Consider the following 24,864-nt stretch of genomic DNA (forward strand, 5'->3'; position numbering starts at 1 on the left):
TATCTCACACTCTCATTAGGGAGGCGTGCAACGTGAACGCGTCCGCATCGAGTATGCAAATTCATTTGTGATTGTTCTGTTTAATTATGAGGCTCTCAGAGTCTCTCACAGCTTTTACTGAAGAGTCTCAAGAAGAATTTATATGATTTATATACATGTTACCTCGCAGTCGGTGAGACAAAGGACCCGGCATCGTCATGCACGGCTGTCCTGTGCACGCTGCGTCATTTAGGAGCTGGACTGCAGCCGCACATTCTAAACGAGGCGCTGGTGAAGGTGGTTGTTCAAGAATACAGTATATTCCATATGAGGGGGGGGAAAAAACAACCAGCTGGGAACTAAAAGGCTACACAACTCAAAGTGAAAAAACACTACTCGGGACTTTTAAGGGTTTTCTACAGGATACATTGGAGTTAAAATGAGAAATGGATTTCTTTTGTTGTAGCTCTGCCCGGGCACCACTTGGTGGCGCCCTGCAACAACCTATAGTACAGCACAACAGATACAATTTCTTACTGAAGACAGCGATGGTGAAACATGCCAGACATTTATATAAAGAGACAGAATGGCTAGGGAAATAATTTTATATATGTGTGTGTTGAATAATAATGTGTGTGTGTGTGTGTGGTACTGCATTCACACTGACTGTGGCGTCTCTGCCTTGTGTTTCATAAGAACTTAAGGGGTGTGGGAAATCATTTTAGAACGACCTCCACTTTGTTAATCAATCACGTTTTCGATTAGTTTTCTTCAAAGAGCGCACTAAAAAACAACAACAACAACAACAACAAAAAAAAACTACAGCCACAAATCTTTCTTAAACTACACACACTACTGTACTGTATACTTAAAGTGCAACGGGCAAACAAACAAGCTTGAGGAAAATGATGACGCTGGTTCTGGGGGGGGGAGATCAACGTTTGTGGTGGATGGATGGGAGATGGCAATACCACAGCGGACACTCGGACCCACACACAACAAGAGAATGTTTTTTTATTGTATGCACACGTTTGTGTTGGTGTGTGTGTGTGTGTGTGTGTGTGTGAGTGCTTGAGTTCTTGCATCCAGGTTGCTGAAGTGCCAACAATATGCAGAACAGTGGCGCCCTCTGGTGGTTAGATTAGCTTGAAGGGGGAGGGATCGGTCACTCACCTCTTCTTGACCAAAAGGATGGCGACCAGCACCAGCAGGATGAAGACCAGAACCCCGGCGCTGATCCCGGCTATCTTCACCACCCTGTCTGTCTGCTTGGCAGGGTCGGGGATGACTTCCGGTTCCTCGGTGGCACCTGATGACGCAGCGCAACATCAAGATTCTAAGTCTTGTGAAATGTTTCTCGAAAATTCTTAGCAAAAACTGGCAGTTTCTGTTGTCATGAAAACTAACGATTTACAATAACAATCAGGATTGCAAGGCTATCGTCTATACAACTGATGCAAAGTAAGTTGTATAGACAATAATGCAATCATACATTGGCCATCTGGGAATCATCCCCCGCTGGAGTTAAAGGCCCTTGTGAAAAACCAGAAATGCTTACAGAAATGTAAAATGTAAAAAACTAAAGTCGTTGCTTTGTTTTTTTAAAATCGACTTTTTGTTTGCTCTATTTTTATGCTCAGTTTCAAAGTTTTTGCTCCCTTCACTCCCTTCAAGCAAAAAAAAAAAACAAGTCATGTTTGCTAGACAGTGCAAGGAGGGTGGCGACAAAAGAAGGGAGAAAAAAGCCCATCACACCCTGCAACCTTAGAGAAATTACTCACCAAAGCTCTAAAAGCTTTGTGATCTTGAGATTGTTTCTTGTACATTTATTTTTGTGGCCGCCGCTTCTGGAGAGCTGTCAGCACTTTCTTTTTAAGCTGACAGCTATCTGGGGAATAAGTGTATGGAATGGCGGGCAGGGTGTTGGGGGGGGTTGCAGCAGATTTCTTTTAATTTCCAGCCCGGGCTTTTTCAACCGGGGAAGTTTTCGGGTTCTCAGAAGCTGCTGGCAGGAAAAGTTGAAGTGTGTCTTAAAAAGAGAAGCGCGCTTGGTTTTGTGAAGATGGTGCGCTGCAGCAAAAAGAGCAATATGATATCTGACAGTACTCAAAGTAATGAGGGGAAAGTTTTTTCTATTTTTTTTTTGACCATCTAAACCATCAGGTTTTGAAAACATCCAACTTCAGCAGCCAAACTGGTCAACTCAGCCCTCCCAAAAGCTGCGTGTTCTGTGTCGGCTTATTACAAATGTTTGCATATTTCAAAACCACTCGTATGGAGAGGTGGGAGTGAAATTCTGGAACAGCGTTCCTAATATTAAGGTCTAATTATCCACTGTGCCATAACGGATTATCAAACATCGAGACTGAAAATACTCCTCGTAAAGCTAATTAACACGTCTGCCATCGTGAGGACGCCAGCGCCATGGAAACTGTCAACCGTGACGCTAAAGCAGAGCAGCAGGTTTCACTGGAATTCAACAGGAAACATTTAGATTGAGAGGAAAAAGAGTTCACTTCTGGAAAAAGAAAAGGACCCCTCGGTTTGCGATAAATTACGGATTTTGCGTCTGTGTTGTTGTTTTTTTTGGCAGGCACACTGGCGATAAAAGGTCCAGTGTTGCGTAAAAGTTTCACGGACGCCAGGTATTTAAAGGTTAAGTGAGTAATGTTTGGATATTTTGAAGATGAAACAGCGACATCAAGTGGTGCCATTTCAGATTGCAGCGTCTTTCTCTCTCCCTCCCTCTCCCCAGTTTGCCAGTGAACTACGACGGCCTGCGCGCACAAACCTGGAGACCTCGTCCGCCTTCTTCTTCGTTGGTTTATTTAAAAAAGGTGAGCAGTCACCCTAATTATGAAACATGCTATCAGGCGGACTGGATTGTCCCACACCAGGCTTCCTTAGAAATATGGTGCAAGATGGCAGCTAACTGGGAGCAAGACCCATATATAAGAATATGTGTGTTCTTGTATATAAATAAGAATCGTTCTAAGGATAGGAAGACAAAATTACTATTTATGGGCTTTACGTTAAGCTTGTTCCAATATAAAAATCATAAATCAAGCAAAATTTTACACACAAGACCTTTAAGTGACAAGCCTCTGTAAAAAAAAAAAACCCGAAACCCTCTCCACCCCACCTTTGTTTTATTTGTCCGTAAAAAAAAGGAGACAGTGTCATAACGGCAGTAGTTTTGGTTGGCGCAGCATCTCGCAACGGAAAAGAAAGTCTAAGCTCAGTCTAGCCGGCTAACTTAAACTGCAGCCGTGTTTTTAAACGTGCGCGATATATCAATGAATGGTTAAAGTCCTCAACCATTAGAGGGTTGCATCGCATTTGTGTAAAGTTTATAGAGACCTGCGAGGTGGATCAGGCCGGCCTTTAACCCGACATGTAAATGGGACTTCGGTTTCTATTTTATCACGCCAACATTTTATGTTTCATTTGCTCACTTAAAGCCGTAATCAAATCTCGACCCGGCGCTCGCTAAGGATGAAAAGTCAGAGGATCGCCCACGTATTTATTGACTCTGGAGGGGAGGAAGCATGAATAACGTCGACTGACTCACGGCGCCTCGGCAGTGCAGGAGGCGGCGACGTGGCATCACAGTGGGAGCTGCCAATGTTTATCCCTGCACTTTACTATCTTCTGGAGCCGGGCCAGCTGAACTAAACCACCCCAGATTTCTGTTTCATGATTCATTTTGTCGGATCACCTGATAAAAGGCACTGAACCGGTGAACTCTCTCTGCACGCCGACTCCTACTCGCTCGCCGTAAAAACCACAGGGAGAAGCGCGAAAAAAGGCACGGGCCACGAAAAACAAAGGGGATCAAGTGTGTCCTTTTTTTTCCGGTTGCACCGTCATTGAGAAACGCTTCGAAGGGGTAAAACGCGATTTTCATCCTAGTCAAAAAGAAGAATTTGTGAAAATTGGCATGTTGAGCTGAAGAGTTGTTTTCGACAGGCCGCTGGTGCATGTTGAACCATGAGACGCGCAACAAAAGAATGCTAACGTGAGCTAAAAAAATACGCTGGACATCACCTGGACTCCAGAGAGTTGCCTTCTGTTCACGTGCTCGTTTCGCTTACTTTCAATTGGTTGGTCATGAAACAAGGTGATAATTATGTAGTCAAAACTTAAACGCTATCGTGTGAAAATGCGAAACTTTTTTTTTAATCATCATTTTATTTTTTATTCTTAGAATGGCAGCAATAAGCTTTTGTGAGTGGCGGACCAGCATCCGACAGAGAACTCTTGCTAAAATAAACATAAGTGGTTTAGTTTTTTTTTTTTTTTCCTGGAGTCGGATGAATAAAATGAGGAAAAAAGTCGGCGGGGGCGCAGCGCAGCCCATGTCGGCGATGGCCAGAAAAGCCAAGAGGCAGCGAGCGAGCGTCTGTTTTCATGGCTAACAGCTTAGTGGCGGGGACCTCTTAATGCCAGAATAGTTTGTACCCGCAGCCTAAGAACATTATTATGCATTATGATAATCCAAATAATCCAACACAAAGACATATGCGCAAAATCTCGACATAATGCAATACCGCTCTCAAACAATAATCCACTTCCAATGCGCACATATCAACAAGACAAACATAATCTCCCCCTGTTTTTTTTTTTTTTTTTTGACGACCTCGAGTGTGTATGACCTTTTACGTATTATTGTCTTGCAAATTGAATTTGATGCTAAAATTGTAAAAACCTTGCGTCGTGATGTAATGCCGGAGCAGAAAGCTGTTTGTCTTTCTTTGCATAGCGAGCGCGAGCGGCGTGGCCGAAATATTCCTCCCAGCCTGTTGAATTTGGTGCGGTTACAAAAGACGTTGGGAGATTCTAGGTCGAACCCGTGCGAACAAAGGCAAACTCGCCGCTGCAAGAAAATTACAATGTCCCTCATTGATTTTTGGCACAAGTCTGGACCAGACATTTTCCCTCCCTCTCTCTCTCTCTTTTTTTTTTAAGGATGTGTCAGACCATGAATCAACCGGCAGACCGACCCTCCCCAACCACCTAACCAAAAAAAAACCCCAACAATCTCTAAAAGCTTCTGAGTTTTGGTCTCTTCTGTCGGCGGTAGCTCTTAATGTCTGCAGAAATTATCCAGGTCAGCACACTAACACTCACTACCTACACACACACACACACACATAGGGCCACAACCGGCATGCAATGCCCTGGAGCGGCTGCAACAATACACAATACCCCCAAATGACCTAATAGAAGCGCTATCACTTAATCCCCGCGCACCCTCCACCCCCACCCCCACCCCCACCCCCGCCGCCCTGGATGCACGGCTGAGCGGACTCACGCATGCAGGGGGGAGGAGGGAGGTGGGGAGGGCGGAGTCGTAGACGGTCATTTGACCTGGCTGTCCATTAGTGACTCTCTGCTTTATGCACAACAACATGAGCAAAAGAAGGGAGGAAAAAAAAAAAAAGAGGGAAAAAGAAACTTGGGTCATGTGGGTTCGGTCAGACCTCTTGGGGCTACGACGGAGCGCCAGGACAGATGAGTAACCACCTGTTCCTGGAGCGGCGGACACCAGCCGCTCTTGAAATTGGATGACGCCGGCCAACACAGCAACTTCTCATATTTTCATCTTTTTTTTTGTGCGGAACAGTGCAGAGTGCGTGACATCTCGGAAGGTGCTGGAGGGGCCGGGTTCGGCCCTTTCATCTTCCCCATGGTGCCCATTTCACATCCCGGGCTTACGCGAGCATATTCGGCCTCGCTGAACTCCGCGACCCACCCAAATATATAAGGAGACGCTTTTGGTGTGTGTGTGTGTGTGTGTGTGTGTGTGTTAAATGCGACAATGCTTCTAATCTAGTCTGTTTGTTGTTCGTGTGGCTGGTATCAGATAGCTGTCTTATTGTCCAGCCACAGTTGCGATCATTTGATTGGATGGAAAATACATTTTTAAAGAACCTGATTAAAAATTATCAGCAAGCCTGCAGTCACTACATGCTTCTGTTTGTATTTTTTTTTTATGTTGGAGTTATCAGATCAAATATCTCACTGCTGGCAAAGGAAACAAAGCAATTTGCGTTTTAAATTCCTGCGCCGGACATTTAATCAGTCGATTCCTTGATGCAGCCTTGGCGGAATGCTGGCGGACAAAATTACTTGTTTAATATCATATCTGGGCGGTGCTTGTCGCACACATACATAAGAGATAAGCAAAGAAACACCAAACCCAAACGTCCCCACTGCCCTGTGAAGCCGGGTACCACTGGCAAAGCGGCAGAATTATCAATTTCACTGAAAACATGGTAATACATTTTTCTGTTTATCCTTCCTCTTATTCCGCAAAGCTAAACTCTGATCCATCAGTCTCGTTTTTTTTTTTTTTTTTTCTGAAAACCTTTTCCTGAAAACGCGTGTGTTTGTGTGTGTGCGTGTGTGTGTGTGTGTGTGTGTGTACGCAGCTGGGTGCTTGTGCGTGGTTGTCCAGGGATTAACTCCACATCGTTTTAAAGCAGTCAGATAATCTATCAACATATGGCCGTTGGTAAAAAAAAAAAAATAATAAAAAAAATAATAATGATAATGAAAACATGACATTTAGACTGTGAAAGCACACAGGAGATAAGTGTTCCGTGGAAAACAACGTCCTTGTTATGATAAATGACCGATGCTATTGTTAGCGTGTGGTGCGACCTTACCTTTCGTTGCCAAGCGTAGGCACTGAGTCTTTGTTTCCTAAACATAAAAAACACACGCACACAATGAATGCAAAATCAATATACGTCGATCACATTTACAACAACATACAGTAACAATAACATCTGACATTTATCTTCATAAATTAAACATATTTCAAGTCCTTTCCAGACTCTTGCGGTGAGAAGTTGTTACGCTTGAAAGCGTTTGTCGTTAGTGTTTCACGTGCGGCCAACGCATTTGCTCATAGCCAGGTAGGATTGCCCGCGTCTTTACATGAGTAAATATGTATTTACCCTTTCGGTGCTGCTGACAGCTTGAAGATAGATGTTGTAGTTCTTTCTTGGAGCCAGTGGGGGATTCCAGAAACCCTTGGGGAGTTAAAAGCAAGCGATCAGCAACTTTAAACACACACACGGCTGAGCGCTACTGATGTTTTTTTTGGGTTTTTTTTAAACACACACACACGCACACGCACACACACACACACAAACACGCGCACCCATCTGTGCAACGCAGTTGTCTGGGCCTGAAACGACGTGGTGGGTTTCTCAGGACGAGAGGAAACAGTTGCGCTATTTGCATACATCAGCTCGTCGGGGGTCGCCGATGCGGAAGCCGCGTCGCCGTCTGTGGGTTGCGGCATTGAAACGGCGAGGCGCACCTCGGTGGGCGGGACGTTAGCGGTGCGCGGACCCGAAAGCCGATTTTTAACGCAGCGCTTCGAGTTGAGACGCCCAAGGACGGAGAGAACTCACTTCCAATGAGCTGTGGTCTGCTAGCTATTAGGAAGGTGGGGTGTGGGGTGGGTTGGAGTGGGGGGAGGGGCATCAGAAACATGAAGTCATTGAAGAATCGCGACGCCTTTCGGGATCACCGCAAGCAACCGCGAGCGCGGTTTGTCACGTTGGTTTGTTAATTCAGCCATCTGCCGTTCATCAGTCGCGTTTTAAAGGCGCAGAGGTTATTATATTCATATACTGGCTTTGTTGGTGTGCCAGTTTTGAATTCAGACCAGGGACAAGGTCAAGAAAAAGTCAAGGGGTTCGCATTTCCCGACATTGTACGCGTTTTCAGTCGCAAAACAAAACAACAAAAAAGAGTCCAGCTCCCAAGTTCCGCTGGATACGTGTTACAGCGGCAAAAAGCAACAACCTGAACGAAATCTTTTCATCTTGCTGCACACACACACACACACACACACACACACACACACACACACACACCCTTGCAAACAAAACCCCCACGGGTTCACAGTGATCTCCGACGACGTTTAACTCAATGTCGGCGTCTGGGGAGTGCGTTGCTGGCACGGAGGAGGCTAACCTGATACGTCTTGTTGTCTCCCACGGTGAAAGGGAGCGGCTCCGGCAGGTTACTCGGGGACAGCTGAGCGGCGTAATAGTATGGAGAGCCGCCGCTCGACGCGCTGTGGTAGGAGACTGGGACCTGCGTGTGGGGGGGGGGGGGTTGTTTAGTTTTATTGAAAACAAACATGTCTATGCCTCGTGACGTTAAATCCAAAGGGACGGTGCTCTTGAGACAAAAGTGGACCATCAACGAGGATGCTTTCATAAAAAGAGAAAACTAAACTAAACTCACAGTCACGGAATATTTTACGTTGTTTTGTACGTTGGTGAATGCCAGGATTATATGCATTCAAGACAGACAGACAGACAATCACCTCGTAGCAGTCTGAGGAGGCCTGCCGGCGGGTCCGCTGAGGGTTGACTTCCTCCACCACGATCTGGTAGGCGCTGCCAGCAACAAAAAAAAGTTGCTCTTTATTTGTTATTTGAACTTTTGTATAATGACAAAGAATTCTGATCCTGACTCTGATTCATGATTTCCTGTTGGCTCGAGATTCAAGAACTTTATTCGTCACATGCTCCTGCAAGAACAATCTGAAATACCGCTGTATAAAAGCCTTTTTTTTTTAAATACAAGAGAAGCACATCATTCACAAAGGCAGATAGAAAAATATGTGGAGCGTGTAAACAATTGTGAAAGTGTCTAAAAGTACGTAAGTTGTGTAAGCACGTTTTGTGCAATGGAGTGGGTGGTCGGGTGGGGGCCGTGGTGAGATTAGTAAATTAGTTAGTAAATAATGACGCACATAAGTACAACACTGTGGAGCCTCTATGAGCCATTCTTTATTTCACGGACTTTGAAAAATCTCACGAGCTAACAGGTTTCTAATAACTGAGAACAGCTGCCGACTATTGGCCCGTTCATCCACAAACAGGATATTCCGTCACTGCTTCCATTGCTTTCACGGCGGCCAACTGTCAGTGTCTTAGTGTGCACTGTGAACTTTTCATTACCTTATGGGTGCTCCCTTGGCCTGAGCGGGCTTGAGCAGCACGGTGATGGTCGTCGCCGTCTCGTTCAGGAAAGCTTCCGACCCGTCGTACTCTTCTATTGTCGGGGCTGCGGAGAAATCACGAGTTTTTTTTTTCCCCCCGGATCCGTTTCCACGTCCGTCCACATTTTTCCATCCATCTAAAATGTGACACGGTGCTCACCTGAAATGTTTGTGGTCACGTTCAGCGTGGTCGCGTGGCCGAACCCTTTGGAGGTAGACGCACGTATGGAGAGCTGGTACGTGACCCCCGGGTGGAGCTGCGAGAAGAGGTGGTGCGTGGCGTTGGAGGGCAGGGACACGGTCAGCCCCGGCCGTTGGAGGGGAACCGAGGGGTCGAACGAGCGAATGCCAATGTAGCTGATCTGTCGTGGGAAAAAGCCGACACTCGTTGATAATTGCTCAACACTAACACAGCAACACAACTGTTTCCTTCCTGCTTTTTTTTTTTGCTCCCCCAAACAGCACCTCATACTGTATGATGATCCCGTTGGGTTCCGTTGGCTCTTTCCAGTAAAGGAGGATTCTGTCTTCGAAAGGGGTGGCTCTCAGCGATTGGCTGGGAACTGCTCCTGGAACTGTTGGTGCAGATGCAATGACGCAACAATGGTTGTCAAAGTTGAGCAGAAACACACAGAAGAAAAATCTCATTGTAGACAGAATGAAAAAACATTTTTTTCTCCTAGACAACATTATTCAGAAGCATTTGCCTCATTTGCGGTTGGTCGCAAAAACCTACTAATGGAACAATTTTTGGAAATTCACTGCGGTCAAAAGTTTCTTTTTTCTTTCCTCCACGCACCGTCTTCGTCGGTTTGGATGATGGTCTCGTCGCTCTCCTTCCGCCCCTCCGGGTTGGTCAGGATCATCTTGAGGCTGACGTTGGTGTAGGGCGGCAGGTTCCCAACCAGGTGGCGCGGCGCTGAGGGCAGCGAAGGAAGAGAGAGAAAAAAAAAAACAACAACTTTAGCTTCAACATTAAAATACCCCAGCCTGTGTACCGCCAGTGCAGCTTTCAATCTTTACTCTCATAATTTGAACTGGGAAAACAGTCCAAGCATTGCAAATGGTCCATTCCTCACAAGGTAAACGGGGAATGGTTTTACCTTTGGGGTCCATGTCCAAGCAGTCGGCTTTGCTGCGGTTGTTGGCGGTCATGTAGTGGTAGCAGATGGTGACGTTGAAGGTGTGGCACCGTGTAATGTTGTAACCCAATGACTCCCAGTCGACGGCGATCAGCCGGGACCTGGTCTCTGCGATCTTCAGCCGCTTTGGGGTCCGCATGGGTTCTACGAGGAGAAGGTGGGAACGCGATGTTAGCGAATGCAATCGCTGTCGCAGGCGTTTAAACATGCATTAAAAAATGAAGGAAAATGATATCAATTTAACACAGACACAAGCATTTCCTTTAGACAGTTGTGTTTTGAATACCCGTTTACTTGACCACTGCCAAAATATGAGGGAGAACACACAGACCAAGCTCGGCATTGGACATTTAAAGGTTAAGGGTGTAATACTTGTTACGGTTGCTGCGTTTTTTGTCACTTACGTCCCATTAGGTACTCTGTACCATCCCCCTCCTGAGCTTCCCAGTGAACCACAGAGCACCAACCTGGGTACCTCTTCAACCTTCCTCCTTATTGGATTATTCGACCCTTAGTCTACGTATATTCTTATATACATATTAGGGCCGTTCTAAAGGTAGGAAAACCAAATTACTCGACAACATCACACTTTTTACCTGCCGCACGGGATGACGTTGAGCGTTAGGTGCGCTAAGTCATAATATCGCGCCAGTCGCGGCGTAGATCACGTACTGATGCAAAGGTGTTTAACTACGTTCCATCAGTGCTCAAAAACTAGTCATTGTCCTCTGGCTTTATCGCGCATAAATTAGAAAACAGACCAGACGCCGAAACGATCGCTGTGCGGCGCGAGCCGCTTCAAGTATATAGTCGTATTGTACTGTACTAATTAGCTATATGTTAAGTTTTTACCGATAAAAAAAAAAAAAAACATAAATGAAGCCAAATTTTACACAGTGGACCTCTAAATGAATTCTTAATGTCAAGAACTAATGACAACATTGAAATTTCCTGCTGCCGGTCCTGGGCTTTAATTACCTCAACCCTGGCTCATTTAACTCGATCGATGACGCTGAAAATGTGACGACGATTCAGCGTGACTCACTCTCACTCACAAGTGAGAAGGTAAAACCGAGGCAAAACGTGGCCTCGTCCGCTTTCCGACTTCTCCCATCAGTCCAATCTCTCACAGTCTGTCACGTTTGCGGGAAGGCTCGCGCATCTTCCCACGCGCCGTCTTGGACAAGAAGTGCCCCTCATCGAGCTTCCCAAGCAAGCGTCCCTGTGAAATAACCTCCGTTTTGTAAAGAGGATCAGTGATCCTGAGCAGCTGCACAGCGTCATGGAAGAGGTGTTTCTCCAGCTGAGGGAAAGGACCCCACCTGGGGCAGATATCAGTCAGTCAGGAGGGCTGTTATTGCTCCTAGAGAGAACGTTACTCCAATCTTTCTAGCACGCACGCAACACTTTAGCGAGGTAGCACTTAAATTATGTACTTCATGTAACGATGTTAAAACGGAGCCAGTCTGCTCCAGGGTCTTGTGTTTTCACACCCTTGCTTTGCTGTGATTGAGCCGTATCATATTTAGAAAAATCCTTCAAGTCAGTGCACGGACATAGTAGTAAATGTGTTGCAACCTGAAATCATCAGCACCAGAAGTTATTGAACAGAAATTTCGATTTATTATTTTACCCCACATTCTCTGAATGCCAACGATGACAAATGACAAATTTCACTTTCATTTCACTTTCATTCATTTTCATTTCTCCCCATATACTGTAAATAACTAATCAGAAATTCTGAAACTAAAAAAACAATTCCATGAAGAATACTGGAAATCAATCGGTTGAAGTGCAGAGACAAATTGTGATGAAATACAAACACACAGCTGCACAATTTGTTTCACAAGGCCCTTTCATTAGTTCATGACATACTGCATAGAGTGTTCATAGGTTTTCAGCCTTATGAACTGTGAGGTTTTTTGTTTTTTTTCCATTGAGGTTTATTCCAGACGGCTAAAAGTGCAGCAGGTTTACACTTCATAAGAGATGTGTTTGATCAGGCTCAAACCAGCCGACGGCAGACATGCCTTCATTAACTTTGATATCGATCTTCCATACTGGCTCTGGGCATCAATCTACAGCGCATCCAGGACTTAGCAACCAGAGATAGGGGGGAAGAAATCTGTGCAATGTTTATTTTTTCATCAACTGAGATCTTAATTTATCATCAATCTATCAGCAGTCGATGTGCTTTCCTCTTTCATTTCCTCCTGGCTGGAAGGTAGCACCAGCCTCTTTACGGCCTTCCAGGTTTTTTCTTTCTTGTTTTTTTAATGAAAGCGGCTCAGCTTAAATAGAGACGCAGGTCTCTCTTCGACCTCGCCGGCTGTTTTTTTTCCTTTCTCTTTTTCCCCTCCTTGAGTCTTCCTCTCTTGGAGGAGACGACAACACAAGGACACACACTTGTCGCTTCCTCTGACAGGCCATTATCTGCCTGTCACTCACACGCACGCTCGCTGAAATGGCCAGCGGACGGACAGACGGACGGACAGACGGGCGAGCGGGGCCGCACTTGGTTATTACACAAACGTAACTAAGGTGTGGAAAAGCAGAGAGTCGCATCGGGTGTGTGTGTGTGTGTGCCTCTTGTCTCAATCAGACTCCTCGTAATAAGAATTGCGTCGTCAAGGGCAAACACATCTCTTCAGACAACCACTCCTCCTGTCCCTCCACCAAACAACACACACACACACACACACACACACACACACACACACACACACACGCAACATTCAACCATTCAATGCAAACACGATGAGGTCTGCAGAGTCATTCCGATGTCAACATCTCACTAATAAAGAGACACACGAGGGGCCGGGTTGATCGTTAAGACACCCGGCCAAGTAATTGTCTGTTGAGGCAATATCATCACTATTATTGCCTCGTGTGAATCTGAGTGTAACTGTGTATGTGTGTGTGTGTTCAAGCATTTCATTCTCACGTCAACCTCTTCCTGGATGGTTGACATTTAAATAGGGTTGGTGTCGGGAAAACCATCCTGCCCGTCCGTCTGTCCCTCCGTCTCGGCTTAAATCAAGACTTCGGGGACCCTCCCCGTAAACCTGACTGAGCCTCCGAGGTATACGCAGTTGCACAGTTATGGCAGAGTAATAAAATGCAATGAGCGGGAGTGGAAGAGAGGGAGGGGGAGGGAAAAAAAGAAAAGAAAAACAAGACGATAAAGCAGAGGCAGGGAGAATAAAATGCAAGTTTCTCAGAAGAGAGGAATTAGCGATAAAGACGGCCGAAAGAGGACTGGAACAGAGGGATGATAGAGGGGGGAAGAGAGAGAAGCCGACAGGAGGGACGGAGGAGGGGGGCGGGGGGGGCGGGGGGGGGGGGGGGGGGGTAACTAGTTTGGGGCGCAGCCAGCGCTGAGCGGGACGGGGTCCAGCGACAAACCACAGAGGTTGCCTTGTCCCTTCGCACCCCCCCCCCCCCCCCCCCACTCGTCTGCAAGACAAACGGCTGGATTCATGTTGGAATTAAAAGGCTTTGTTCTCCGCAGATGGAGCTTTGAAAACAACAACAATACCAATAAACGCCGACAATAACGCCAAGGACGGAAAAGCCTCATATCGGCGAAATCCAGAGGTTGGAATTAAAAGAAGGGAACACAAAAGGGGAGGGGGGGGGGGAAAGGGAAGGGAACGGAATAGAAGAAGCGCGCAGAGGAGATAAAAAAACATAACAAATAATAATAAAGCGTGTTTCCTCCCAAAACGCGGGGAATTAAAGAACGAAATTAAAGAACGGCAACAAACAAATAAGAAGTGAGGGGGGAAAGAAGCTTAAGGAAAGGCAAAGAAGAAGAGAGTTTAGCAAAGGCGGGGAGGGGGCCGGTGGGGGGGGGGTCGGGGTTGACAGGAGATGCAGCTAAATCCAAGTTAATCTGTCCAATTAGTTCCTGGTAATCCTCCCACTGTCATGGGGAAGACAAATGAAACTCTGGCTATTCATCCCGCGCTTCCCTCCGTCTCCGCTGGCCGCACTCAAGTGCGTGGCAAATGCAAATCTGGGCGGCTGCGACGCTCATTCAATTTGCACTTCCCGTACGGGGGTTCGCTTCTCATTTTGCCCGTGTGCGCGGCGGCGGCGGCGGCTAATTAGGAAATCTTCAAAGGCGACGAGAAGGTAATTGAATTACAAAAAAAGACGGCGCGGTGGACAATTAGGAGGGTTCGGTGAGGTAAACATCCACTTCACGGGCAGGCGACATAACGTGGTTACGTAAAACGCAGGGCGGGACCGGTGGAGGGGGGACAGTACGGGCACAGCGACTGTCGGACCCTCACTTAGCTGTCGCCTGTAGCAAAACACCGTCCCTCTCAGCTCTTCTGCTCCGCTAAACACAAACAACTGAGCCTATGCAGGACGGTCTGTCCCAGTCCAAGTCTGCTAACTCGAATGTAACCAGGGCAATGTGATGAATTGGCTTTGTGAGACTCCAATCCAAACTGGTAACAAGAGACTAAACAAACGTAATGTGTCGGTAAATCTGCGAGCTGCAATGGCTGCAGGGCTCATGACCCCGAAAACGGCACACTGCTGATATAGGCTGAGTGTGTGTGTGTGAGTTTTCAAATATATGTATATATATATATATATATACATACATACATACATACATACATACATACATACATATATATACATACATATATATATATATATACATATACATACATATATATATACACATACATATATATATACACATACATATATATTTATTTATATACATATCAATATATATATATATATACATATCAATATATATATATATATATATATATATATATATATATATATATACACATACATATATATATATACATACATACATATATACACACACATTTATATATATATATATATATATATATATATATATATACTATAAAAGTGCAGGTGATATATTGTGTTAGAGTGTTAGATCCCTCAGATGTCTGCGCTCGTGCGAAAATGTGTGTTTTGTGATTCCATTCTTCCATTAATCCAAGTGATGCTGAGTGCGTGCAACACCCGAGAAATACTGTGACTCTTTGAACTGTGTGTGTGTGTGTGTGTGTGTGTGTGTGTGTGTGTGTGTGTGTGTGTGTGTGTGTTCATGTGTGTTTTTCTTCATCTGGAGTGTCTTTCCAGTCTTTGCGTGCCTGCGCCTAACCTGCCATGACCAAGAGGTTTTTCGGCAGAAAATTCTGGATTTGGATTAAAAGCTACTTCATCACCTTCTACTGTCACACACTCTTTCACACGGGCGCGCACACACACGTGCACGCACACACACACCCGAGCTAGCCCCTCACTTCAAGTTGATTATTTTTCACCCTTCAGACAAGAGCAATAAATCACTACAGAGGAAAGACGGTGAGGAGTGGAGGAGAGGGCCAGAGACAGAGGGAGCCCGATGAAGAAGTGGAGGTGGAGTGGAGGGAGGGTAGGAGAGGAGATGAAAAGATAGAAGAAAAGAAAGGGGAGATTATTATCCTTCTGGTTATCATATCAATGGCTTTGCAGCGTCTGTGTGATTTGTGCTCTGTGTCTTATTAACTCTATTGGTTTTTAATTAAACAGTGTTTTGCATAGAGACACGCTGGCTTTAGCCCGGTGCTCGCGGAGCGCAGTGTGCGTGCGAGTGAGCGCGAGCGTGTGCTCTTTCATTATTTGGCGCCGAAACTAAATATTCAGTAAACTACAGGTGGCGGGATCAGACAGACCTAACCAAACAGAGGAAGCAAAGGAATCATTACCATTTAAATAACATTTCTGCACACACATATTGGGGGTCTGTCGTTCCCTCTCTGCAAAACACACACACACACACACACACACACACACACACACACACACACACACACACACACACACAAGCATACACGCTCTTCAATTCGTGTGTGTTTGTGAATGTGTTCAACTTGGAGATATTAAAGTAGGTTTTGGAAAGTCTCAGTCAAACTATCGACGCTATAACCTGACTGAGAGTTTAATCTCTAAGTATAATTCAAATAAACTGGAGAACCCTACTGTGTCTGTATGATGTCCACAAATCAACATTTTAATTGTGCCCCTGGATGAAATAGTTTGTATGTGGGTAAAGGTACACTTTCACTCCCTTTCAGATAGTGAGCCTGACACTCAAATTCGTGTGATTGGTTGTGTTTTAATGTAACGTCATCAGGCCCCGGGATCCAATATGGCGGCCCATTCATTTCAATTGTATTCTTTTCTTGGGTTACTTGGGCATTATATGGCCCATTTGAGCATACGCGGTAGTGTCTCTTCTCACCATGCCTCTGTAACTCGCATGATGCAGGATCAGGACGCATCAGCTGTTCCAGAGCGCCACCTACAGGCCGAGAGTTGGAAAAAAACTACTTAAATGGCCGTAGCCCCCTAGGAACGTCGTAGAGACCTGGGACGAGAACCCACGTGTTCCTCTCTTTGAGGTGAACATTTCATACGTTCTAATTTATAAAAACCGACAAACAGGAAGTGAGCTTCTCCCATGTGTTTGTCTCATCAAGGCCTATAATTGACACCTGACAGCTTTGACCAAAAACAAAGCAAATTCAAACTGCAGGCAGGGTTGATGAGGCTGAGCCCGCTCGTCACGACCGCCTCCCCCAGCAAACTGCACAGAAAAAGAAAGAAAAATACCTCTTTTCTCCTTTTTTATTATTAGTTTCAGCTGTTTTTGGTTCTGTAGTTGCCACCATTGGTTTAAGTTTGGCCATAACAGAGCTACCCCTCCTTTCTCTAATCCCCCGCTTTCTCTCGTCAGAGGTGTCCATGTATGTGTGTGTGAGTGACGCTTAAAGACCCATCAACGATCCCAGCTGCACCCTGAGAGACAATGCAGAGCAGTCAAGGACAGACGGAAAATGAGATAACAAATGAAAGTCACTATCTTATTTTTGTCTCAAAAACAGAAGAAGAAAAAAAAACATTGTTTGCGTGCTGAGGTTCTGGGGGTGCTGAAAATGTCTTTTTTAAGCAGTCAGAACCACTGTGTTTTCATAAGCGGCGAGGAAAGACCCAGTAGTCCCCAAACTTTGATTTTGACAAGTGTTCAAACAAGTGGAAATAACTCGCTTCTGGTTTGTTGAAATTAAAAATTAGAGTTACGTCGACAGGTGTCAGGGGAGGTGGGGGGGGCGTCGGCGGGTGTCGGTTCTACGGGGTCTGTCCCTACAACGCTGCTTGCAGCTTTAATTTTTGTACTGCGGCTCTATTGGGCCGCAGTACCCAGAGTGGCCACTGGGACGGAAAAAAGTCCGGTATTCAGTTCTTGGAATACATTCACGGTCACGCCTGATCACGTCCGATCGAGCCTGGTTACCCCGTGCGCTGCTTGACCCTGCCCCTAGGGGGCAGCGAGGCTCAGCGCAACAATATGTCGTGATTAATAGCGGGAACAACATGCGGCTCTGCTGACGACAAAAACAAATGGGCCTTCGCGCTGAACGTGAAGGGGGGATTCGTCTGCCTCTACTTCCTGTCAGACAGGAAGGAGTTCTATACGCGAGCGGCCACGCACTTCCTCAAGACTCCTCTGCGCGCGGCGACACTGATGCCGCTGATTGATTCGCAGGGGCGTGCGCGCGGAACACGGGGCATGAATCAGTCCCGCTGGTTATGAGTTTTCCCGTCTCTCTCATCGCCGTCCTCCGCGTTCATCGCTCTCTCTTTCATTCTTTCCGCGCCTTATTGTTGTTGCTTTTTTCCACCCTGCAGTCTCTCCATCTCTCCTCTCCCTCCGCTGCTCACTCTCCTGTCGCACCCCGCCCCAACCCCTCCCTCTACCCTCTCTCCGTTCGCTCGCTCGCTCGCCCTCCGCCCCCAGGCGAGCTGTGTTTATATTTCAGTCGTTTATTTCTACAAATGTCAGACAGTGTTCCTGCCCTCCGTCTATTGATCCAGAGAGTGAGAGAGTGAGGGACGTGCGGAGCAGCTAGGGGGACGTGTTGCTACGCGTAAGAGAGAGAGAGAGAGAGAGAGAGAGAGGAGTGGAGAAGTAATAATGTGGAGAAAAGCAGAATAAGAGAAGAGGGGATGAGGATATTTAAATCACTTTTCCTGAGATTAACTACCGGCCGACTGATCCTCCTCATCGCGTCATCCCCCGACCGTCTCCGAAACGGCAAAAAAATAAAAAATAGACACTGAGGCGGGGGGGACACTGCCTCACTGAGGCAGATCTGTCCGCTCGCTCTGGCGGACAGATCGATAGATAATCAGACGGCCAGAACGAGCCTGCAGAAGCTCGCGTTGGCGAACGGTCTCGACTCAAATTGAGTCGCCCAACCTTTTCTCGCGGACGTCGGTTGCCATGTTTGTGCAGGAGTCGGGAGCGGGTCGGCGACAATTAAAACCGTGTTGCAATGGGGGAAAGCGTGTAATTGTCAAGCTTTTCCAAAGGGAAAGGTCAGTTGCATGTTTGAGCTTCAGGATCAGCGGGCAGGATCGTTAATGTGAGGAATGTCACATTTAGGCTAAAAAAAAAGAAAGAAAAGGATTTGAGTCTGAAAAAACACGTTTATGTGTGTCGTATGAAAAACCTCGGTACTACTAGCGGTTCACTACGCTAGTGTTTTTGTTGAATTGCGGTCTCTAACCAATTCTTCATTTCAGAGATGACCCCGTGTTCTGATGTTTCATTTCGTTCAGGGAGCTTTTTCCCTTCAATCAGTTTACACACAATAACGTAACGCAATAAAACTGGAGGCCTACCGGCACACTTTGTGCGGGTGATGAGCGGCGGTCCCGCCTTGCCCGTCCCGCCCTCTCCGGGTCGGGTGAGCAGCACTCTGATCTCGTACTCCGTGTCCGGGTCAAGGTGCCACAGCTTGTAGTTGGGGGAATTGACGGCGTGGGTCTCCGTCCAGCTGCCTGATGTCATCCTGTACTCAACCTGGAAGTAAGTTTTTTTTTTTTTTGTCGCAGCACAGAACAATTGTAGAACGGTTTATACGATTAATCTGGTGCTTAAAAGGTGTTAAACGCATTAGATTATCTTGTGAACGAGTTAAATTAAGAAAACTGGATTTGTTCTTTCTATTTTGAAGGCTACAAGGTCTTCAAGATAGTCAGAACCAAGAACCTTCTGCATAAAGATGACCTGAATGACCAAGAACCTTCACAGAGATTAAATTAGCTCATCTGAAAAATCTGGGGGGAAATTAAGCTAGCAATGTATTCCAGTCTTTCCAATACCCCTTCAAAGGTCAGTCAGTAATGTTGTAATGTAACCTTATTCTTGTATTATTCCAACGTACCTCTTTCAGTATGATGGGTCCATCCCCGAATATGGAGTTAGCGTTGAGCTGGATGAGCAGATACGTGGGGCCAACGCCGAGCAGCTGGGGCGGGGCGATGGGGTGCGGCGGCTCTGTGGAGGGGAAGGGGGGGGGGGGCAAAGAGTGAGGCTCGTGCGAAGACACTCTCAGCAGCCTGACAGAGTAAACAGAGAGGCCCCTTGAGCGATGTCAACGCGGAACAGAAGGAGCGCCGCGATGCGAGAGACACGTCGCGATGACTCCTTGTTAGCATAATTTGTCACCACATTAGCACGCTTTAATGGCCGCTTAAATCAAAGCACCAGTCAACAATTGGGCAGTTTTCTTTGCACTTTATCGGTAAAAATCATCGGGTGTTCGAGGCTTGACCTGCATTGTGAACCCAGCAAGTTTAGCAGAGAGTTAGCTAAATATTTGCGCCCATTAATAGGTGGAAAGTATTCATCTTTACACCATCTCAGTAGCTCGGTGCTGTTTTATGTCCTTCACATTCATCATCCCCTTTACTTATCACTGAAAAAAATAAATGCTAATTTTAGAATATTTTTCCTTTTCCTCGGCATGCCCGAAGAGACGTCACCTCGCATGCATACGCGGCTTCCTTTCATCTAAAAGCCAGTAGCCACGTTCCTTTCAAATGCCACAGCTCCTATTGCAGTGTTGCCGGAATGGTGATGAATTTAATATTAATGCAAAAAAAAAAAAAAAAAAAAAAAAATGCCTTTGCAGCCGCTTCACATCAAAAGAGTCGCACCTTCAAAAAACAGGACGCGGGAGTGCTTTTTATTGGGAAGCGGCTCTGAAGGGAACAAAACAAATTGGCTATATATGTCCCCATGTATGTTTGAGGCCCTTTGGTGCTCGGAATATTTTAACGCTACTACCTGTACTACTATCCTTTTCAGCCTTCTCTCAAACCACACATGGGATGAACATTAGGGAAAAAGGACCACCTCCAAAAAAGCGGATTGGGCTGAAGTTCTGTAATAACTCATGACATAGCACACGGGCCCAATTACTGGCATTCCTTGCTCTTCTTCTAATGGGGAAAATGCTGTGCAGTCCTATTAGAAAACAAGCAGCTCTGGAGCACCGGACAGAAAAATTTCCGCCTCGCTCATCACGAATCAATAATAATCAATAAAGAATCAACATTTTTTTTTTTTTTGTTCAGAACTCCAACTTTGAGTCACTGCATGCTTTGGTCCCGACCAAAAGTTTGGCCGAATCTTCCAGATTTGTTTCAACGTACGTCTTTGTGAATTTCCCCGTGTGCGGCAACCCATAACGGCCTATGAATAAATATCGCATGTGGCGCGCTTGTATGTAAATGTGATGGATGCGTGATGGTTCAGGGCCAGTCATCCACGGCACAGATACATATTTGTGATTGACTCGCCTTGCCCCCCCCAAAAAAAAAGAAAAAAAAAAAAAAACACCCAACACACACACACACACACACACACACACACACACACACAGAAACGCATACATTCTTAGCACAACGAATCAAAGATTTATGTGGTTTGCACAATTGCACACAGATCAAAACAAGAATTTATCACACGCACGCTAGTGCACGCACACACACACACACACACACACACACACACACACACACACACACACACACACACACACACGCTAGTCTAATCTGAGATAGAGAAAACCGGACAGATTTAACCTGCTGGAAACATGCTTGGCATCTCTTTTGCAATCCAGTTCAATCACGTCTTATCAGAGTAAGTTTTATCACCATGTTGCTTTAATGGTTATATTTTACATTGCTGTCACCTCTGTTTGTGCGTGCGTGGCTGTCAGAGAGGTGCAGGCTGGGAAGTGTCTTTTTAGCAACAGATGAAACGCTGCAGTTTGACAGCACGCGCGCGTGTGAGTGTGTGTGTGTGTGTGTGTGTGTGTGTGAGACGATGGGTGCGCGCACGCACACACGCGTGCACACGCAGAGCCGAATCCAGATAATGAATGTTGAAATGACTTCAGAAAACCACCAGTGTCAACAACATGTCAGCTCACAACTCCATCAAATCTACAAAGTAAACAACGTTTGTGATTAATGAAGCCAAAAATAAGGAAACTGAGCAAAAACCTGAGCAAAAACGAGCCAGTGGATTTTTTTTTCCGGCATTGTGTTGCTGGATGTGTTTATGTGTTGAGCTGCAATCCTACTGAATGTTTTAAGATGAATAATAAACGAAAATAAAACAGTAAGGAATATAAGTGGGTCATTACTCGACTCCAGAGAAAATAAAAGCTGCACATTTTTTTTTTTTTTGTTGTTGTTGTTTTTCATCACTTGTCATTTGTACAGTTGACCTAAAAAATAAAAATAAAAAGATACGACAAATCATCGATGGTGTTCTTTTGAGACGTGTTTGTCGTCAACATCTCTTATATTATTAATCGCGTGAACCCTCTTATCGTATCTCATTTTTGGGTCAAATGTAAATGATAGTCACAAAAACAAATCAACACAGCAAGAAAGAAGACTTCAGATGTCTGCTCCGTTTCTGCCCCGAGGCAGTCTTACGCGATCAGCTTGTTTTTGTTGCTTGCTCACCCGCATCAGGAACGATTAGCTGGGAGGTCGGTCGGACCTTCTGATGTGAGATTAACGATGAAACAGACGAACCTCCAGTCAGAGACAGCGTAAAGGGCAGTGTAAAGAGGAAAAAAAAAAAGGCGCACATTCTGCTGCTGCTGCAGCTGCTGTTGGCTGGCCGGCGCCCGCGGGGGATGCGTCAGCAACCTAGTCGATGAAGTTCAACTTTTCACCGTAGTGCTGTCGTCACTACCGAGCAAACTGGAGGACATGTGACCCCCGGATTAGATGGGGTGGAAGTGTCGGAGCGGGCGAGAACACTGTGTTGCAGTCGCGCGCAGTAGATGCCGCTGGTCGTGTTGTAGTCTTTGAGACTGGTCTTGGTTCTCGAGATGACTTTTGAAGGGTCTCGGTCTCGATTTGGACTCCGAGCCATTTGTACTCAGCCTCGTCTCGGACTCGGACTGGACTGGACGGGACTCGGGATTATTGGTCAAGGCCAGTCGAGACTCAGCCAACGCTGCAATGGCAGATAATGACAGAAAAGAGACCAGCTGCTGCCTTGCCACGCTCTGCTTGTGACACCCAGAGTGTGTCAAACACTGTTTGGACAATTACTGTTTTAAAGACATTTCTATTAACTTAGCCGTCCTGTGGCTTAGTCGTCCTGTGTTTTTTGAATGTGTGTTTGTGTGTGTGTGTGTGTGTGTGCGTGACAATAATGTTGCAGGAGCTATTCAGGCCATGGGTTGTCTGTAATGCAAGTTGGCATGCTGGGTGTGTGTGTGTGTGTGTGTGTGTGTGTGTGTGTGTGTCAGGCTGCCGTGATGATGCGTTATGTCGCAGTAGGAACCAGAGGGCAAGGCTTCATTAGAGCTCCGCACTGGCCAAACAAAGAGTGACACACATAAACACACAAACAAGCACACGCGGGCACACACACACAATCAGATTATTAAAGACCCTCTGTGTATCTAAATGCATGATAACATCCTGTTGACCAGAGTGAAACTTTCATACTTCTGGGTGTTGATGGTGCTGGAGGCTTCGCCATCAACAAAGGGAAACTTTCTCATGACGTGAAAATTAGAATTTTTTTTTTTTTAAAGGTGATTCGCACACTTGTCATTGAGACACAATATGATTGTGAGTATTGTATAAATTTGAAAAAAAAACAAAAACATTTCACTTTTCTCTGTTGAGCTTTGAAAAAAAAAAAAAAAAAAAAAGCTCTTTCTTTAACAGCAAATATTCACAACTTCCATTCTGTGGTAAAACTGTTTAAAAATCTTGTTTTGAAACTACGCATTCTAATGTCTCCGTTATCGTTGTCAACAACACGACGGCAATGTAGGCTGTTGATGCATTAATGTTAATGACATCTGGCTGCTGTTGATCCCGACAGATTAAGTGTCTCCGATCCTGCAACATGTTGAAGTCATGACACCGGACGGGGCGACGGCCGAGCCTCTGAGAGGAATCCTGAGCTAATGTCCGGCCAGATCACATGATATTTTCTTTCCGTTATCCTCTGCTCAGTATCGTTTTAATCCAACCTTCATCGCAATCAAATGTAAACAACCCCTGTCAGAGTAAAAAAAAAAAAAAAAAGAAAAAAAAAAGAGAGGGATTATTTGATTAATAAATCTGAATTCCAGGATTGTTTATGTCCCAGAAGAACTTCATATTTGAACAAAGATACTTTCGGCTACCTAAAATAATAATAATAAAAAGAATCCTGCTCCTTAGATACCTCTGGAGCACTCGGCTCCCATCTGATAATTTTAATAAATAAACATGAGCTACATCCCCTTCAAAATTCATGCGTGCGCTCATTCTTTTATGGCGATGTCTTTCAAACAGCACAGAATCTGGATCAATATTCATAATCACTATACTGTGCGGCTCCGAAACGCATCTTTTTCTCACAGATTGAGAGAGGGCCTCCTCGGCATGCTGGGGCTCAGAGAAAACACACAGCTCTCAACGTGAAGCGGGATTTTTTATTTATTTATTTATTTTTTTTTCCCCTCCGCCGCCTGTATGTAGATTGGTCCTATTCATGTTCAGACACATGTCTCCTGCTAGGCGATCCCACATCCATCTGCTCCCCGCCTCCTCATATTAAGAAAAAAAAGGTGGTCTCGATAAATAAACATAAGCCACTTGCATATTTCCTCCTAAATCAGCAAGTTCCTTCCGACCAGAGGTCATCTTAAAAACTGCCATATTCACTTCATGGAAAGGTAATAAAGCAAAACAAGGAACAGCTATTCTGCTACCTGCTGCTGCCGGCGTATCCCAGCTGGTCATGTGACGCCGCGAGTCGTGCCCCCAGCAATGGAGATGTGGGAGAGCGGGGGAGGGGGCTCCATGATCGGGATGGGCGACATATCGTCAAAACAAAAAAAAAAAAACTACGTGACTATATGACTATGTCATCTCGCGGTAATAACGATAAACTCCTGTTGATGGCGGGATTAGGTGCGCAACGCACTTGCTGCTGGCAGCCGACAGCCCATGGGTAGCACAGCAACAAGCACGGGGCTGATAGCGCACCCACCGTGCTCGGGAATCGATGGTGGATTGTGTGCAAAGTGAAAATAAACACCACGAAAACGATTTGCAGACATCCTCTTTTACTTTTCATTTGTTTTCTTTTGGGGTCGGCGGACCGGCATGTTGAGGCAGGAAACGCAAAAAATGTTAGCGAACTTTTACTGGCTCCGAGTCAATCTTAGCGTGGGCCTTTTCAGGCTTTGTGTTCTACAGGAACTCGAAGCAGACGTTGAACTCTGTCGTTTATCCGCACCGTCTTTTCACGAGCGATCTCTCGTTCTGTTCTCT

General features: G+C 45.7%; 2 protein-coding genes across 17 annotated transcripts in view; one reads left to right on the plus strand and one right to left on the minus strand.

Annotated features, from left to right (window-relative positions):
• Nucleotides 1-24,864, plus strand: part of LOC142896257 (protein NLRC3-like) — a 243,361-nt gene that overhangs the window by 134,425 nt on the left and 84,072 nt on the right. The window lies entirely within an intron of this gene.
• ptprk (protein tyrosine phosphatase receptor type K) overlaps nucleotides 1-24,864 on the minus strand; it is a 108,980-nt gene that overhangs the window by 22,043 nt on the left and 62,073 nt on the right. For all 16 annotated transcript variants that reach the window (XM_076037866.1, XM_076037878.1, XM_076037876.1 and 13 more), the window contains 12 exons: nucleotides 19,437-19,549; nucleotides 18,892-19,072; nucleotides 10,117-10,299; nucleotides 9,813-9,932; nucleotides 9,479-9,588; nucleotides 9,174-9,375; nucleotides 8,973-9,078; nucleotides 8,333-8,405; nucleotides 7,975-8,097; nucleotides 6,945-7,019; nucleotides 6,651-6,687; nucleotides 1,153-1,288 (listed from right to left, as the gene is read on the minus strand). In XM_076037866.1, the coding sequence (XP_075893981.1) occupies nucleotides 1,153-1,288; nucleotides 6,651-6,687; nucleotides 6,945-7,019; nucleotides 7,975-8,097; nucleotides 8,333-8,405; nucleotides 8,973-9,078; nucleotides 9,174-9,375; nucleotides 9,479-9,588; nucleotides 9,813-9,932; nucleotides 10,117-10,299; nucleotides 18,892-19,072; nucleotides 19,437-19,549 (1,459 nt within the window). The remainder of the gene's footprint in view (nucleotides 1-1,152; nucleotides 1,289-6,650; nucleotides 6,688-6,944; nucleotides 7,020-7,974; nucleotides 8,098-8,332; nucleotides 8,406-8,972; nucleotides 9,079-9,173; nucleotides 9,376-9,478; nucleotides 9,589-9,812; nucleotides 9,933-10,116; nucleotides 10,300-18,891; nucleotides 19,073-19,436; nucleotides 19,550-24,864) is intronic.

The sequence above is a fragment of the Nelusetta ayraudi genome, unplaced genomic scaffold (assembly GCF_046127955.1).
Source record: "Nelusetta ayraudi isolate G7.1 ecotype Tasmania unplaced genomic scaffold, CSIRO-AGI_Nayr_v1 ptg000052l, whole genome shotgun sequence".
NCBI classification, from domain to species: domain Eukaryota; kingdom Metazoa; phylum Chordata; class Actinopteri; order Tetraodontiformes; family Monacanthidae; genus Nelusetta; species Nelusetta ayraudi.